We start from the raw sequence: 15,983 nt of genomic DNA on the forward strand, positions 1-15,983 counted from the left end.
ATACTATACTTTATACAGTAAAGTTACAGTAATATCAGGCTGATCCTGCCACGATTTGTTCCCCCGGTTCAAATCACGGACAAACAGTATCCCAGTTTGTTTTTAAACCTATTTTGTACAGAGGCATTTTTTGAAAAATGTATTGATAGCAATGTTGAATATTATTAGAGGAAAAAAACAACTACACGTAAAATAATCACATTGTGACACCTCTGCCTTTGTAAATGGAGGGACAGTAACTGCGTGTAAAACCTGCAGATAGTCAGATTAATAGTATTTCGTCTCTATCTGCCATTCTGCAATTCATCTCATGTAAACAACGTGGCGCACATACCTTTGACGTTGCGTGACGAACTCTGTATTCCTCGTCCACACGTAAACGCAAAAAAGGAGTTTGAAAAAAATCTCAGTTTTTGGTGATTTGAAACGCCGTTTACATGTGGACAAAACAGCTGCGTTTTCAAAAATACCCGTGTAGGTGCGGACGTAGCGTAAATTAGTTGGTAGTTTATTTTCTTACTACCTGTAATTTATTGCAGATTACTTGTATTTGCTTAATTGTTTACTAAATGTTTGAGGTGTGAAATAAACCGTAATGGAGCAAAATATGGGTGTGTGTGGTTGGAGGATGTGTTAGTGCGTGCATGCGGGGGGGCGCGAACATTTTTCTTGTAAAACAAAAGGGGACCCAGCAAAAAAAGTTTGGGAACCACTGCCATTTTTCTTTCTCAACAGGTGATCCAGGTGATTGATACATGTATTTTTTGTCTGCTTATTTTGTTTTTTGTTTTTTGCCCTTTATCACCGTTCCTCTTCCCTGCTATTTTTCTTTCCCTCTTTCTTTCTCCCCTTTCTTTTCCCCAGTCAAGTCTGTCCCGTATTTAGCAAGTGAAAATAAAATAAAATAAAATAAACAAAAGGTGAATCAAATAGACCATTACGGCAAGACTGGGATGGTCCATTTGGTAAATTAAATCCGTTGGGCAGCTTTCTTCACTTTTAGACAATAATTCTGATGGCAAAAGAGCCAAACGGGACAGGCAAACCCCCCCCCCCCCCCCCCAAAAAAAAATCAAAACAATTATTGCACTTTCTGTAAATCCAATGAACTTCAATTCACTTCTCAAATATCACTGTCTCCTATATGATATATTTAACTGAGAATTTTTTATTGTAACAAACAACGATTTATACAGGAAAATAATGACTATTAACAAGGTTGCTCAAACTTTTGCATCCCACTGTAATCCCAACAACAGTGTCCTGAAGGGGGTTTATACTGTAAGGTAGGGCTGCCACGACTTGTCGACTAGTCACGATTACGTCGACTATCAAAATCAAATGGTAAATGGCCTGTATTTGTATAGCGCTTGACTAGTCCCTATTGACCCCAAAGCGCTTTACACATCCAGTCATCCACCCATTCACACACACATTCACACACTGGTGATGGCAAGCTACATTGTAGCCACAGCCACCCTGGGGCGCACTGACAGAGGCGAGGCTGCCGGACACTGGCACCACCAGGACCTCTGACCACCACCAGTAGGCAACGGGTGAAGTGTCTCGCCTAAGGACACAACGGCCGAGACTGTCCAAGCTGGGGCTCTAACTGGCAACCTTCTGATTACAAGGCGAACTCCCAACTCTTGAGCCACGAAATCAAATCCTTCAGAGGCTGCATTTGTAGGCCGATTGCGTTACAGCGACTCGACGAAGGCTGTCCAAATTCAAAGAATCCTCCAACTGCGGCCGGCAAATGTCCTTCATTTCCAGATTTGAAGGATGGGTCGGGTGTATCCTTCGCTGCCCAACCTATCCCAGGATTCATAGCGTGGCCCAGCCAATTCCAGTTTCCAACAATGGCAGCAGCTTCTTAGTTTTAATATTACCTTTATTACTCCTTCTGAAGCTCAATAAGGATAAAACTGAAATCCTCCTTATTGGCACCAAATCCAACCTTTTGAAGGCAAACCACTTCTGACTCACTATCGATAACTCCAGTTTTCCCTTCTCCTCAGGTTAAGAGCCTTGGTGTCATCCTAGACTGTTCACTTTCCTATAAATCTCACATCAATAATCTCACCTGTTCTGCCTATTTCCATCTACGCAACATTAACAGATTTCGTCCTTCTCTTGTCACCCAGTCTACATCCATTCTTGCCCAGTCTTGTTACCTCCCACACTGACTACTACAACTCTCTCTTGCATGGTCTCCCCCAAAAATCCCTCCGTAAGATTCAACTGGTTCAGAACTCTGCTGCTCACATTATCACCAGAACTGCCTCCTACCAGCACATCACCCCTGTTCTTCAGGAACTTCACTGACTCCCAGTGAAATTCTGGATATTCCACAAGCTTCTTCTGCTCATCTTCAAGGCCATTCATAACCTCGCACCTCCTTACCTTTCTGACCTGTTAACCACTACCTTTTCTGTCCGCTCACTTTGATCTTCTTCTTCTATCCAGCTTTCTGTGCCTTCCTTCCGCCTCACCATGATGGGAAGCAGAGCTTTTAGCTGAACTCTATACCCCCAGGTATAAGAAAGATTGGTTCTCTCACCCAGTTTAAATCTCAATGAGCCTAATCAGGGCCACCTGATCCAGCCATAAATGTATGCTTTATCAAAAAGGAAAATTTTTTTTAAGCCTAATATTTTTTTATTTTTTTAAAAAGAGTGTCTGTTTTCCGAATCCAAACTGGCAGCTTTTTCCACAGAAGAGGGACCTGAAAGCTGAAGGCTCTACCTCCCATTCTCCCCAACTTTAAGGCAATGAATGGTTAATCTAAACAATAAATAAATCCTGAAGTGAGTGTCCTGTAAAGTTTTTGAATAATTTTAAGCAAACTTTTAAATGTTTTGTGCACTTTGATAACAAAATTTAAGAGATACCACTTTGTGCTTTTGTTTGATTATATATCGTCTTTATTTTCTCATCGTAGATGATCTGTCTAAGCCATATGCTTAATGGTTAAGCTTACCTTGTAATTTCTCAAATGTATGTTTTTTGATATGTCCCTTAAGATTTTCCACAACATGACTGTAAGGACGAGGATGGGCTCACAACTCAGCAGGTCTGTAACCAGGAGAAGAACTCCAGTCTACACCAGGAGGATCCTTCACAGATTAAAGAGGAACAGGAGGAACTCTGTACCACTGAAGTGGAAAAAACGGTTGTTCTAAAGCAGGAGACTGAAACTTTTCCTGCTCGTGAAGAAAGTGGCCACAGTGAACCAGAACCAAGCAGTGACCAGCTCCATTCTCACAAATCTCCTGACGCAGATCAGGATGAAATCAAGGATGGTAACTCGCACAGAAATGAGTGGGAGCAAATCGTATCAGGCCCGAGTGTTCAAAATTCCGAGACAGCACATTTATGTAGCACCTGTGGGAAAAGATTTTTTTGGAAGTCAAAGTTAACTAGACACATGCAAATTCACACAGGTGAGAAACCACATTCTTGCAGCACCTGTGGGAAAACGTTTAATCAGAAAAGCCATTTGAAAGTACACATGGAATTCCATGCAAATGAAAAACGATATTCCTGTAGCACTTGTGGGAAAAGATTTTATATAAAATCAAATTTGAGAAGCCACATGCGAATTCACACAGTTGAGAAGCCATATTCTTGTACCATTTGTGGGAAAAGATTTAGGTGGACGTCAGATTTGAGTAGACACATCAGAATTCACACAGGTGAGAAGCCACATTCTTGTAGCACCTGTGGGAAGAGATTTAGTTTGAAACACATTTTGAATATGCACATGCAAATTCACACAGGTGAGAAGCCACATTGTTGTTGCACCTGTGGGAAAAGATTTACTACGACGGGTCAGTTGAAGAGACACATGCGAATTCACACAGGTGATAAGCCACATTGTTGTTGCACCTTTGGGAAAGGATTTACTCAGAGGGGTCAGTTGAAGAGACACATGCGAATTCACACAGGTGAGAAGCCACATTGTTGTGGCACCTGTGGGAAAAGATTTACTACGAAGGGTCAGTTGAAGATACATATGCGAATTCACACAGGTGAGAAGCCACATTGTTGTTCCACCTGTGGGGAAAAGGTTTATTCAGAGGGGTCAGTTAAAGACACACATGCGAATTCACACAGGTGAGAAGCCACATTCTTGTAGCAATCTAGAAAAGATTCAGGTAGAGGGAAACTTGAAATAACACATGCCAGTTCACAAAAGTGAGAAACCACACTGTTTCAGCACCTGTGTGAAACATTTTAGTTCTCCAGTACAGTTGAAAATGCAATTAGGAAAAGATGCTACATGCTAAGTTTCATTCTTAGAAAATGGTGGTGGTAGAACACATAAACAGTGTTTGGGTCATTGAAAACTGAAAATTTAAAAAGGCTTTCGGAAGCTCAGTTTCTGTTTTGACACATGGACAAGACAAAGTTTGTCTTGCACCATAAAATGTTTGCACCATTATCACCTTTTTCTGACATTGTTTTATAGTTTATAGGCTTTGTCTTTGCTGAAGTTTCTTCATTTTCTTTGGCATGGCCTCGACAGTGCTTGAGATATTTTTAGTGTCTTGATGTAAAAATAACTATTTCTCCAAAACACACTTGGAAATATCAGTTTAAAAAAACTACCCATGTAGTAGTTGGATTGACATTATGGCAAGTGCTTTTCAGATGGAAAGAGAATATTTTAGGGAATGACAATGTTGACAAGTTGATCTGTTCTCAAATTGTCTGTGATCCATATTTTAAGCTCATTTATTATTTATATTTATAACATAACTTATGGACTAATGTGTCATTTTAACAGTGTTGTGTTCCATTTTGACATTAAACAATCCAGTTTAAGATTGTAGATAATTCAGTTTAAAGATAAAATATTGATAATTATATAATAAAGGAGGAGGAGCTGGTGACTCCTCTCCCATAAAGGAGCTCAGAAGTTCCCTGGGAGTCTTCATCTTTATTTATCTTTGTTTGCTTTTGGCCTCCATGTGCTTATGTCAAACATACTAGAGAGCTTTTTTTTTTTTTATTTTATTTTATCTTGTATGTTCAATTAAAACTGTTGGCATCAAACTTTACATCTCCTGTAAATTTTGTGTTTTGGTTTAAATTGTGTTCCAAAACCCTGAATCAACATCTTTCCAGCCTGTAGAAATTCTGAAAAGCCTTTAAAACATGTGACTGCACAATCCTGCTGCTCTTTGAAAAACTAACAGTACTTCCAAACGAGCTGTTAAACAGGGCTTTGTGTGATCTGCCTTTTGGTGAAGCAACTGGCCAGGAAGATTCAACACATTCAAAGGGCTTTATCATACTAAGTTCATTGATTCTCGTCCTCACTTTCCTTTCCAGGTCCTCAACTGTACTCCATCAATGTCTTCTGAAGTTGTGTTTCAGAACAAAAGTGGAGCACATAACAGCAAACACTGAACACACAACTCCCCTGTCTGCTAAGAGCATGTCTTCCTTTTTCATACCACCATCGGTGACATGAAAAAAGATTATTCAAACAAATCTGCAATGGTATTTTCAGATCAACTTAGACAATTAAACATTACAGTGGACTTATTTAATGCGGTCAACAATTCCTTAGGAGGTACCCAACATGAATTTAAAATAGCATGCAATTTAAGAACACACCCCTCCCTCTCGGAGCTATCATAACACCAATTTGTATCAAAATCTTTAACTTCTTTATTAACCTATTAGGACCTGGCATCCACATCATAAAATATAAAAATTAATTAACTAGTGTTTTGAGGTCATGTAAAAAGGAATGTCATGAGAAATTATTAAATATGAATAAAAATAGCATTAAAGGGATTTGGAAAACATTAAATGCCATCATTAAAAATGGTTCTTGGCAGTTAAATTATCCTTTGTATTTCACTAATAATGCTAGTAACATGAGTGATGTGGTTAATGAGTTCAATAAATTCTTTGTAAGTATTGGGCTGATAGAATTCCTGATACAAGAAATTGTGCAGAGAAAGAAACTAAACTCATTCAACGTAATCCTCATTTAATGTTTTTAACGGTAGTAGAAGAAAAGAAAATCATTGATATTGTCGGGAAATCACAAACACAAAATTCTACAAACTTTGATGACATTGATATGGAAATCGTTAAGAAAGATATTGATGGCATCTCCAAACCCTTAACACACACGTGCAATTTGTCTCTACAAACTGGTCAATTCCCAACACAAGTAAAAACAGCGAAAGTAATACCACTGTTTAAAAATGGAGATAGACACCAATTCACAAATTACAGGCCTGTTTCTCTACTTTCACAATTTTCAAAAATACTGAAAAAAGTTTTCATTAATAGACTTGACAAATTTATAGATAAATATAAAATGATAATGGACAGTGAGTATGGTTTCAGACCAAACAGATCAACATCCATGGCGTTAATGGAACTTATTGAAAATATCACCAATAATATAGACAATACACAGTTGATGTTTTCATTGACCTAAAAAAAAGCTTTTGACACAATTAATCATGAAATATTACTTGATAAACTGGAGTACTGTGGCATTAGAGGAGTGGTGCTAGAGTGAGTCAGGAGTTATTTGAGAGACAGGCAACAGTTTGTGAAGCTTGGTGAATATCAATCAGAGTGCCTGGACATTGTTTGTGGAGTTCCACAGAGATCAGTATTGGGACCAAAACTGTTTATCCTGTACATCAATGATATATGTAAAACATCAGATATATTACAGTTTATTTTATTTGCAGATGATACAAATGTTTTTTGTGCTGCAGAGAATTCACAGCAGCTTTTGGAAATTGTCACACCAGAAATGATTAAACTGAAAACATGGTTTGACAGAAACAAGTTATCACTAAATTTGAATAATACTACATTTATATTATTTGGACATTGTAAAAAGGATGCTGGAGCAAAATTGTTGATAAATTTTGTTGAGGTAGAGCAAGTTTCTTATACAAAATTTCTGGATTTGATAATAGACAACAAAATCTGCTGGAAACCTCACATAAAGCATATACAAGCTAAACTGGCAAGAAACAACTCTGTACCGAGTAAAGCTAAACATTTTTTTTGCATTTTTCCAAAACTCCGGGTACTTTACTGTTCACTTATACTGCCATATTTGTAATACTGTGTGGAAATCCGGGGAAATACATACAAAACTTCACTTCAACCGTTATGTAAAATTCAGAAAAAAGCTACCAGGATGATTACTAAAGCAGGATTTAGAGACCACACTAACATTATGTTCTTGAAATTAAAAAATTCTGAAGTTTATGGATCTTTTAAAATATAAAACTGCAAAAACTATGTACAAAGCCAGATAGAATATGTTACCAGGATATGTGCAGAGGATGTTTTTTGACGGAGAAGGGGACTATGAATTGAGGGGAAAATGAAATCTGAAGACTCTTACAGCACGGACAAAGGTTAAAATATTTTGTATTACCATTTGTGTGGTAAAACTGTTGAACAGTTTTCCTGTGGATCTACAACAATGTCCAAGCATTAGTCAGTTCATAAAGATGTTTCGAAAACTGCTTTTGGAAGAATATGAAACTGATAAGTTGATGACCCATTGTATATATAACTATGCTAAATTGTATCAAAATCATATCTATCACGGTAGCTAGGTTTATACATTTACTTCATTCCTTGTTTATTGTTTGGGGAAAGTAATGATAGGAATTAGGGGTAACAATGAATAGTAGGATTCAATAGAATGTTAAGTATGGTTTAGATATTAATAAGTATGTATTTACAGTGGCTTGTAAAAGTATTTTCCAGATTTTGTCACATTACAGCCACAAATATGAATCAATTTTATTGGAATTCCACGTGAAAGACCAATGAAAATCAAACCTTTTTCAGAGTTATCAAACATTATTTCAGTTATCAGTTATTTATTTGTAAAAAATGTTTGGAATCGTGTATGATTTTCATTCCACTTCTCACATGTACACCACTTTGTATTGGTCTTTCACGTGGAATTCCAATAAAACTGATTCATGTTTGTGGCTGTAATGTGACAAAATGTGGAAAAGTTCAAGGGGGCCGAATACTTTTGCAAGCCACTGTGAGCGACTATTTTGCACAGAGGCAGTGGCTTACGACACCAACTGTCGGCCATCTATAATCCAGTTTTGAGATCCCTTCCCAGACGCCTTAACGCCCACTCACACCCTGGGCAATCTGACCTCAAAAAATCATATGATAGGGTGGGGCTAGGTAAATCTGGGTCTCTCCACCATTTGACTCTAGAACTGAATAAGCTTCTCAGGGGAGAGGTGAAACGTCTTCAAGCAACTTAAGAACAACTTAAGAAGTCCAGACACTTTTCTTTCCAAGCTTCTTAGACCATAAAAACGCAACTTTCAATTTTAGACAGTGGACTTCTTTTGCCTGAGTACAAAATATTATCTCAGTACAGCAGTGGCTTGTGGATTTTTAATTGTGGGATGTTTGGTTTGTCAAACGAAATGAATTTTCACTACACAGCTGTTATTATCAGAAGGGAAGAGAAAGGTGACCACAATTAAAACAACAGCCTCATCCTAATTGTCCGTGATCATAAATTTCTCTGTGCTCTAAATGTCTGTAATATATTTATATTAATGTATTTGTATATTTTTATTTCATTCCACTTCATGGACCGTACCAGATAAATTAGGAGACCTGGTGAGGGCAGTATTACGCCTTTGATATCTCCAGTCTACCGTAAGTTCAGTAGAAGAAGAATAGCAGCAATGGCGCCACTGAGAGATCCCGTCGCGATCCCGAGTTAAGTTTGAAGACGTTGGTTTGGCGGTATCGGTTGTCGTTGCAATAATGTCTTCAGTTCAGCATCTGAGAGAGTTTATCAAGAAGAGATTAACTTCAGCTGCAGAAGAAATCTTCTCAGAGTTTGAAAAAACGATCGTCCGGTATGAGGAGGAGATCCGTCAGCTAAGACTGCTTGATATCAGACCCGGGATAAAGTCACACAATACAGGTGTGTAAATTTGTGGAGGTGTGGGAGTTGCGGGATCGTGTGATTCATGTGGGCATGATCTAAACTATTGATCTAAACTAGTAATACACCACAGTAAAGTTTATGCAGTTATATCTGTGCAATGTTGAGAAGGTTACTTTTAAAATGTTTTCCACTAAAGATTACATTGGCCAAATGTAGTTTATAACGTATCCTGTTAAGTTACTCAATGTGAATAACGTATTCTAAATACTTTGGTCCGGATTATTTGGTATATTTGCATGCTTTTTACAACTACATGAATGTACTATTGCCATGTGAATTATTGCGATAACTAAAGGCTACTAGCCACCGAGCTAACATTGTTAGCTGGCTTTAGCTAAAGTTATAGACTAAAGACTGTTAGACTTGATTCATAGCATTAACATCCTGCTAGCTACAAACAATCATGTGCAGCAATCCCAAGTAAATTTTTAAATCCTGATGTAAAATGAGTAACAGTAGGGTGGACATTAGGTAAGGCTGCAGTTTTTGCAGCGATTTCGTATAGAAAACAATTTCTGTATCAGTAATAGATTTTCTTTCTGTTTGCTTTTAGAACTGCACATGATTATTTGCAGCTAGCAGGTTGTAATGCAGCCTTCAGTAATAGTAGTGAGTCACACAGCGATAGTACATCAAAGATTCCGAAGTGGGACATAACCTAGATAGCTACAACAACTAAAACAAGGTAGTTGTAGTAGGCTAATGTTAGGGCTGTGCAATATGACGAAATATGGGATGATTATATATATTATTGATTATATATAGATTATTATATATATATATATATATATATATATATATATATAGATATATATATATATAGATATAGATATAGATATATAGATATAGATATAGATATATAGATATAGATATAGATAGATATAGATAGATATAGATAGATAGAGATATATAGATAGATAGAGATATATAGATAGATAGAGATATATATATAGATATAAAAAACACCCAGCACGCCCCTGCGGGCGGTTTATCCTTCAAGCTCGGGTCCTCTACCAGAGGCCTGGGAGCTTGAGGGTCCTGCGCAGTATCTTAGCTGTTCCCAGGACTGCGCTCTTCTGGACAGAGATCTCCGATGTTGTTCCCGGGATCTGCTGGAGCCACTCGCCTATCTTGGGAGTCACCGCACCTAGTGCTCCGATTACCACGGGGACCACCGTTACCTTCACCCTCCACATCCTCTCGAGCTCTTCTCTGAGCCCTTGGTATTTCTCCAGCTTCTCGTGTTCCTTCTTCCTGATATTGCTGTCATTCGGAACCGCTACATCGATCACTACGGCCGTCTTCTTCTGTTTGTCTACCACCACTATGTCCGGTTGGTTAGCCACCACCATTTTGTCCGTCTGTATCTGGAAGTCCCACAGGATCTTAGCTCGGTCATTCTCCACCACCCTTGGGGGCATCTCCCATTTTGACCTTGGGACTTCTAGGTTATACTCGGCACAGATGTTCCTGTACACTATGCCGGCCACTTGGTTATGGCGTTCCATGTATGCCTTATATATAGATATATATATATATATATATAGATATATATAGATATATAGATATAGATAGATATAGATATAGAGATAGATATATAGAGATAGATATAGATATATAGAGATAGATATCTAGATATCTCTATATATCTCTAGATCTAGATAGATCTATAGATTGTTACGAGTTCAAAATTGGGGATGGAAACAAGAGAAAAAACCACAATAACAACACTGGTCCGGCCGGGTTGAGTCAAACGATGATTTTAATGATCACACGCGTGGGAGATGGACACTGATGCAGACAGCCTCAAAATCTCAAAATGGTGGAGCATTACTCAAACTTTTATAGCCTCTGGTGCCTCCACCTTATCATAAAAGCCTAAACATTCACATGCTCTCTCTCACACAGCGCCTGAGCTACGACCTTGGCTCCCTGTTTATCTGCTCCTGCTGAAATGGGGCAGAAAACTCCAGCACACTCTGTTCTCTTCTACTCAGACAAATTAGACAATAACCTTCTGCGAACAGTATTTCTTATAACTCAGCAGTATAATGCATCATAAAACAATATCATTCATTCACAACAAGTCAGCAATTTAATGTAATGCAAATCAGTTTAACTAATGTAATAGTTATCAGCTTCTTCTAATTCAGGAGAATAATGCAAACTAAAACTACATAATAATTCACAATCTTTAATTCGGGGTATAACATGGCATAAAATAATATTATAATCTAACAAGATATATATAGATATATATATATAGATATAGAGATAGATATATAGATAGATAGATATAGACAGAGATATAGATATATAGATAGAGATATAGAGATATATATACTGCGTAAATGTGCAGTCATATTCGTTGTGTTCCCACTAGTGCTTTCAGGTTAATCTCGTTGAAATGACGTTAACGCCACAATACGGCAAATCTCCGTTAACGAGCTACCGCAGATCGCCCCGTGCGTGGGGCTGGACGGCCAACACGTTAACGAGCTAACTGCGCTAACACACTAGCTCCCACCCATGTAATTGAGCATTGCATGGCACATCCAACATACTGTTTACTTTAGTCCATGACGCGCTTACCTTCAGGGTCATACATCACATGAAAACCAAAATAATTCCAAACGCCAGATCTGAATGAAGGTGGGGGAGGTTCAATTTGCCATGTTGCAACGAGAGCTTAACTTCTGTCTCGCTAGCTTGCCCTGCGCTCTTCCTTCTGACGATGCTGTCTGTGTTGAGCGCTCAGTGAATCTGCGTTCGACTACTCCGCCTAGGCTGCACTGTCGAGCGCAGATCCACTGAGCGCTCAACACAGACAGTATCGTCAGAAGGAAAGTTGATAAAATAAATTACAAATTTTGTATTGTTCGATACATATGCGTACCGAACCGAAAGCACTGTATCGAACGGTTCAATATCGATACGAATATCGTTGCACCCCTAAAATATAAATATATATATATATATACACACACACACACACACACACACACACACACACACACACACACACACACACACACACACTCAACAAAAATATAAACGCAACACCTTTGTTACTGCTCCCATTCCCCATGGGATGGACGTAGAGACCTAAAATTCATTCCAGATACACAATATAACCATCCCTCCCAAACAGTGGTCACAAATCAGTCCAAATGTGTGGTAGTGGGCACATCTGCTATATTGAGATAATCCATCCCACCTCACAGGTGTGCCACATCAGGATGCCCCCAATAGCGCAAAAAACTGCACATTCCAGGGTGGCCTTTTGTTGTGGGCAGTCTGAGGTACACCTGTGCACTACTCATGATGTCAGATCAGCATCCTGATGTGGCACACCTGTGAGGTGGGATGGATTATCTCAATATGGCAGATGTGCCCACTACCACACATTTGGACTGATTTGTGACCACTGTTTGGGAGGGATGGTTATATTGTGTATCTGGAATGAATTTTAGGTCTCTACGTCCATCCCATGGGGAATGGGAGCAGTAACAAAGGTGTTGCGTTTATATTTTTGTTGAGTGTATATAATAACCACAATTGGATTGTAAAAATCCTGCAACTTCAGTGGTGTCAAACTGGCTTAGCTTTCGTCACTCAGATACACAACAAAGCACTATTTTTAGTAGAGCATGCTAGCGGGCCGTCGTTATTTTGTTATTATTGTTTTTTGGAAAATACGGCACACTTAAAATCAATCCTTTGATTTTTCTGAAAATCAACAGTGCCCCTTATAATCCCGTGTGTCTTATGTGTGAATTCTGGTTGTGTTTACTGACCTCGAAACAATTTTATGTGGTACACGGCGCTCGAAAATCTGTCAAATGTTTTAGTACGACTTTGCTGAGCTACGAAGCCACACCGTTTGATGGATTGTCGGAGCATTACGGCTATCGTAGGCAGGAGCCTCGCGGAGTGATACGTACTGTGCTTCAACATAATATTACCATATTGTGTGTGCATAACCTCTTTTTGCGTTTTGTGGATATTATACATGGTTATGATGAGGATATGTCGGCCAATTTCCACCGGAAATAACTTTTGGTTAAACTGTCAACAAGGAATTTGCATTTGCACTGTTACATTTTTATATAAGTTTAATGCACATAAAACACAGCTGATTGTTTAAGTGAAAATACATTGATAGATTTTTTGGGGTTTTTTTTGCACTAATAAAGTTGTGGAGTTAATAAAGTATTTTGTCTAGTGTCAATTATATTGTCAGTTACATCGTTATCGTAAATTTTCAAATGTATATTGTGAGAAGTATTTTTGTTCATATCGCCCTGCTCTATAGCATATCTTACTTGCCGTTGTAAAATACTTTAAGCTTTCATGTCATCATCATATGCAGATCATGCTGCTGTTCATTTGTTTGTTTGTTTGTTTATTCACATTGTGTGATGATCACTGGCAGTCAAATCTAGAAATTAGACCCCAGACAGTTGTAAGGTTATCAGCATCACCCAATGAACAAATGACTATGACTGAATGTTTCTGTGGCAACATCTGCAAGAATGCAAGAGCCCTTGAAACCATAAGCTAAATTCTCAATAGGTGACCCCTTTTAATCCTTCTTGATCTTTCTTATTATCACATTAGTCACGATTTTCTTGTGTCTTTTTGTTGAACACGAAGGTCTGGATGATCAGCAGATCTGTTACCAGGAGAGGAGTCTCAACCAGGAGGACCCAGAGCCTCCACAGATTAAAGAGGAACAGGAGGAAATGTGTAGCAGTGAGGAAGGAGAGCAGCTTGAACTGAAGCAGGAGGATGAAGGGATTCATGTCTGGACCGGAGAACAGCTGGATTTGTTGTGGAAACCTGGACTAAAGCTGACCAGAATAGGTATGTAAAAGTGTAATATACAGATTTCATAATATGGAAATGAATATGACTCATAACAAAATGTCACAAAGACACATGGCATGCATTACCGCCTGGGATACTGCCTCACTGAAGACATGTTTTCTGTTAGCACAGTAAAATAAAAACTGGGTTTCAAATCTTCTGTTGTTTAATAAAAAAATAAAATTTCCACCAGATTTAAGTCATGTTATCCCAGAATTGTACGCAGTATGTAGAAAAATGTTGAGACAATGAAAACTGTGGATTATTGGCCACAAGGACCAAGTTGGAGCAGCGAGCTGTACGCCTCATAAATGATGACTTTCTGCATGTAAACAGAATTATTCTCTGTTCACTGCATGAGAGAGAATATTTAAATATCGCTCACATATCTGAGAGACCTGCTCACAGTGTAACATCAAGACCTCCCACAGCAACATGATTGTAAGGAAAACTGTAGCCAGGAGAGGAACTCCAGTCTGGACCAGCAGAACACAGATCCTCCACAGACTAAAGAGGAACAGGAAGAAATCTCCACCAATCAGGAAGAAGAGCAGCTTGCACTGAAGCAGGAAACCAATGGCATCATCATCTGGACCGGGCAGGAGCTGGGCATCATGTGGAACCCTGAAGTAAAGTTGCACAGAATACGTATGCAAAACCTTAATAGATTCGGTTTTGTATTAAGAAATCTAACTCATGTTGGATCCTAATCAGACCTCAGATGTATGTTAATGAGACACATGATGAATCTAAGCACCAACTGCAACAAGGAAACTGAATTAATATTCTAAGAGCCAAAATGTCTAGCCCTTCCAATGTCGCTCCTGTCAGGACTGTCCTATGTTGGTCATAATTGTAATAAACTTGAGCCCAAGAGAGAGGAAGACTCCCTACAATGAGTTGAAACATTACCTTGTTATTTATTCCTGCATATACATTTTTTGTCATTCGCATTGTCACTTTGTTTGTCCCTCACGAGCTGCAGCAGCAAGGGACAAACTAGGCAGTATCACATTTAATAACAGGAAATGAATAGACATGTAATCTTTTCTTTTTTTGGCCACATTTTTCAAGTGGCCTTTATTTGACAAGATCATATAAAAAAAATTAAAAACAAAACAAAACATTAAATTATGCTTTTGGTGTGCCACCTCAATGTTTTCAGTAGCCCCCATATGGCCACCCACATGAAAAAATTCTGGAGGCACCCCTGTACATTATGACTGAGTACATCCACTGAACCTTTTGTGAATAACATAATTATCCCCATTAGGGCTCAATGATCAATTTAAAAATGTAATATCGATTTGAAACTAAGCTTTTAACAAACCACACAAGACTATGATAGTTGTCCTTGTGCCATGTGTTTCTGGATCTTTCTTTCTTCTTCTGTCCCTTTGGATTCCAGCACAAGGCCTGTGTAGTGATTTTATTGGTGGGCTTCCTGAGGGTGAGGCCAATCCAACAATAATTTCTTTTCAGGATTGGTATTGCTATTGGTTCCTAGTTTGTTCTTGTCCGCAGTTTTTAATCTTTTCTGGTAAATAGAGCAGAGGACTTGTTGGAGGCAGCTGTTGATGAATGTCTGTAATAGGGATGGACCGATCCAATATTACGTATCGGTATCAGTCTGATACTGACCTAAATTACTGGATCGGATATTGGAGAGAAATAAAAAATGTAATCCGATCCATTAAATATCACAAAAGCACCTCACAAAACTTGCAACATGGCGTAACCCAGCTCATGACCTTAGCACGTCGGAGCAGTATGCGTCACATGATAGAGCAACTGTGGCCCGCAAGACCTGTCAGCGGTCTGGTTGAGCATTTGGAGCCTTGCTGCCAAACTGGCATCTCAGAGAAAGCTATACTAGAGAAGTAAAGCAAGTGTGTAAGTTCAACGCTGAACGTTTAGCTTAAAAACCTATTTATGGAGCGACTGCCTCTTTCTCTCCCTCCCTCTCCTGTTGCTACATCAATCATGAAACTGGTCAATGATCGGCTTTTCTGTCACGGGGCCTGTTTCTTTTGTTTGTTTATCACCCACTCTATGCCAGAAAGAGGAAACCAGCGGATAAACTTCAGCAGCACGTTAAAGTTTGCTAAGCTGT

At 38.7% G+C, this 15,983-nt stretch overlaps 1 protein-coding gene across 1 annotated transcript in view; it reads left to right on the forward strand.

Annotated features, from left to right (window-relative positions):
- LOC146553065 (uncharacterized) overlaps window positions 1–14,580 on the forward strand; it is a 33,775-nt gene extending 19,195 nt beyond the window's left edge. Inside the window, exons 4-5 of the mRNA XM_085255100.1 lie at window positions 13,658–13,867; window positions 14,291–14,580. Of these exons, the coding sequence (XP_085111226.1) occupies window positions 13,658–13,867; window positions 14,291–14,580 (500 nt within the window). The remainder of the gene's footprint in view (window positions 1–13,657; window positions 13,868–14,290) is intronic.
- Window positions 14,581–15,983: the final 1,403 nt, after the last annotated feature.

Source organism: Mchenga conophoros, linkage group LG18, assembly GCF_057382185.1.
Source record: "Mchenga conophoros isolate Kocher_MC1m ecotype Shallow Benthic linkage group LG18, M_conophoros_male_GT1.1, whole genome shotgun sequence".
NCBI classification, from domain to species: domain Eukaryota; kingdom Metazoa; phylum Chordata; class Actinopteri; order Cichliformes; family Cichlidae; genus Mchenga; species Mchenga conophoros.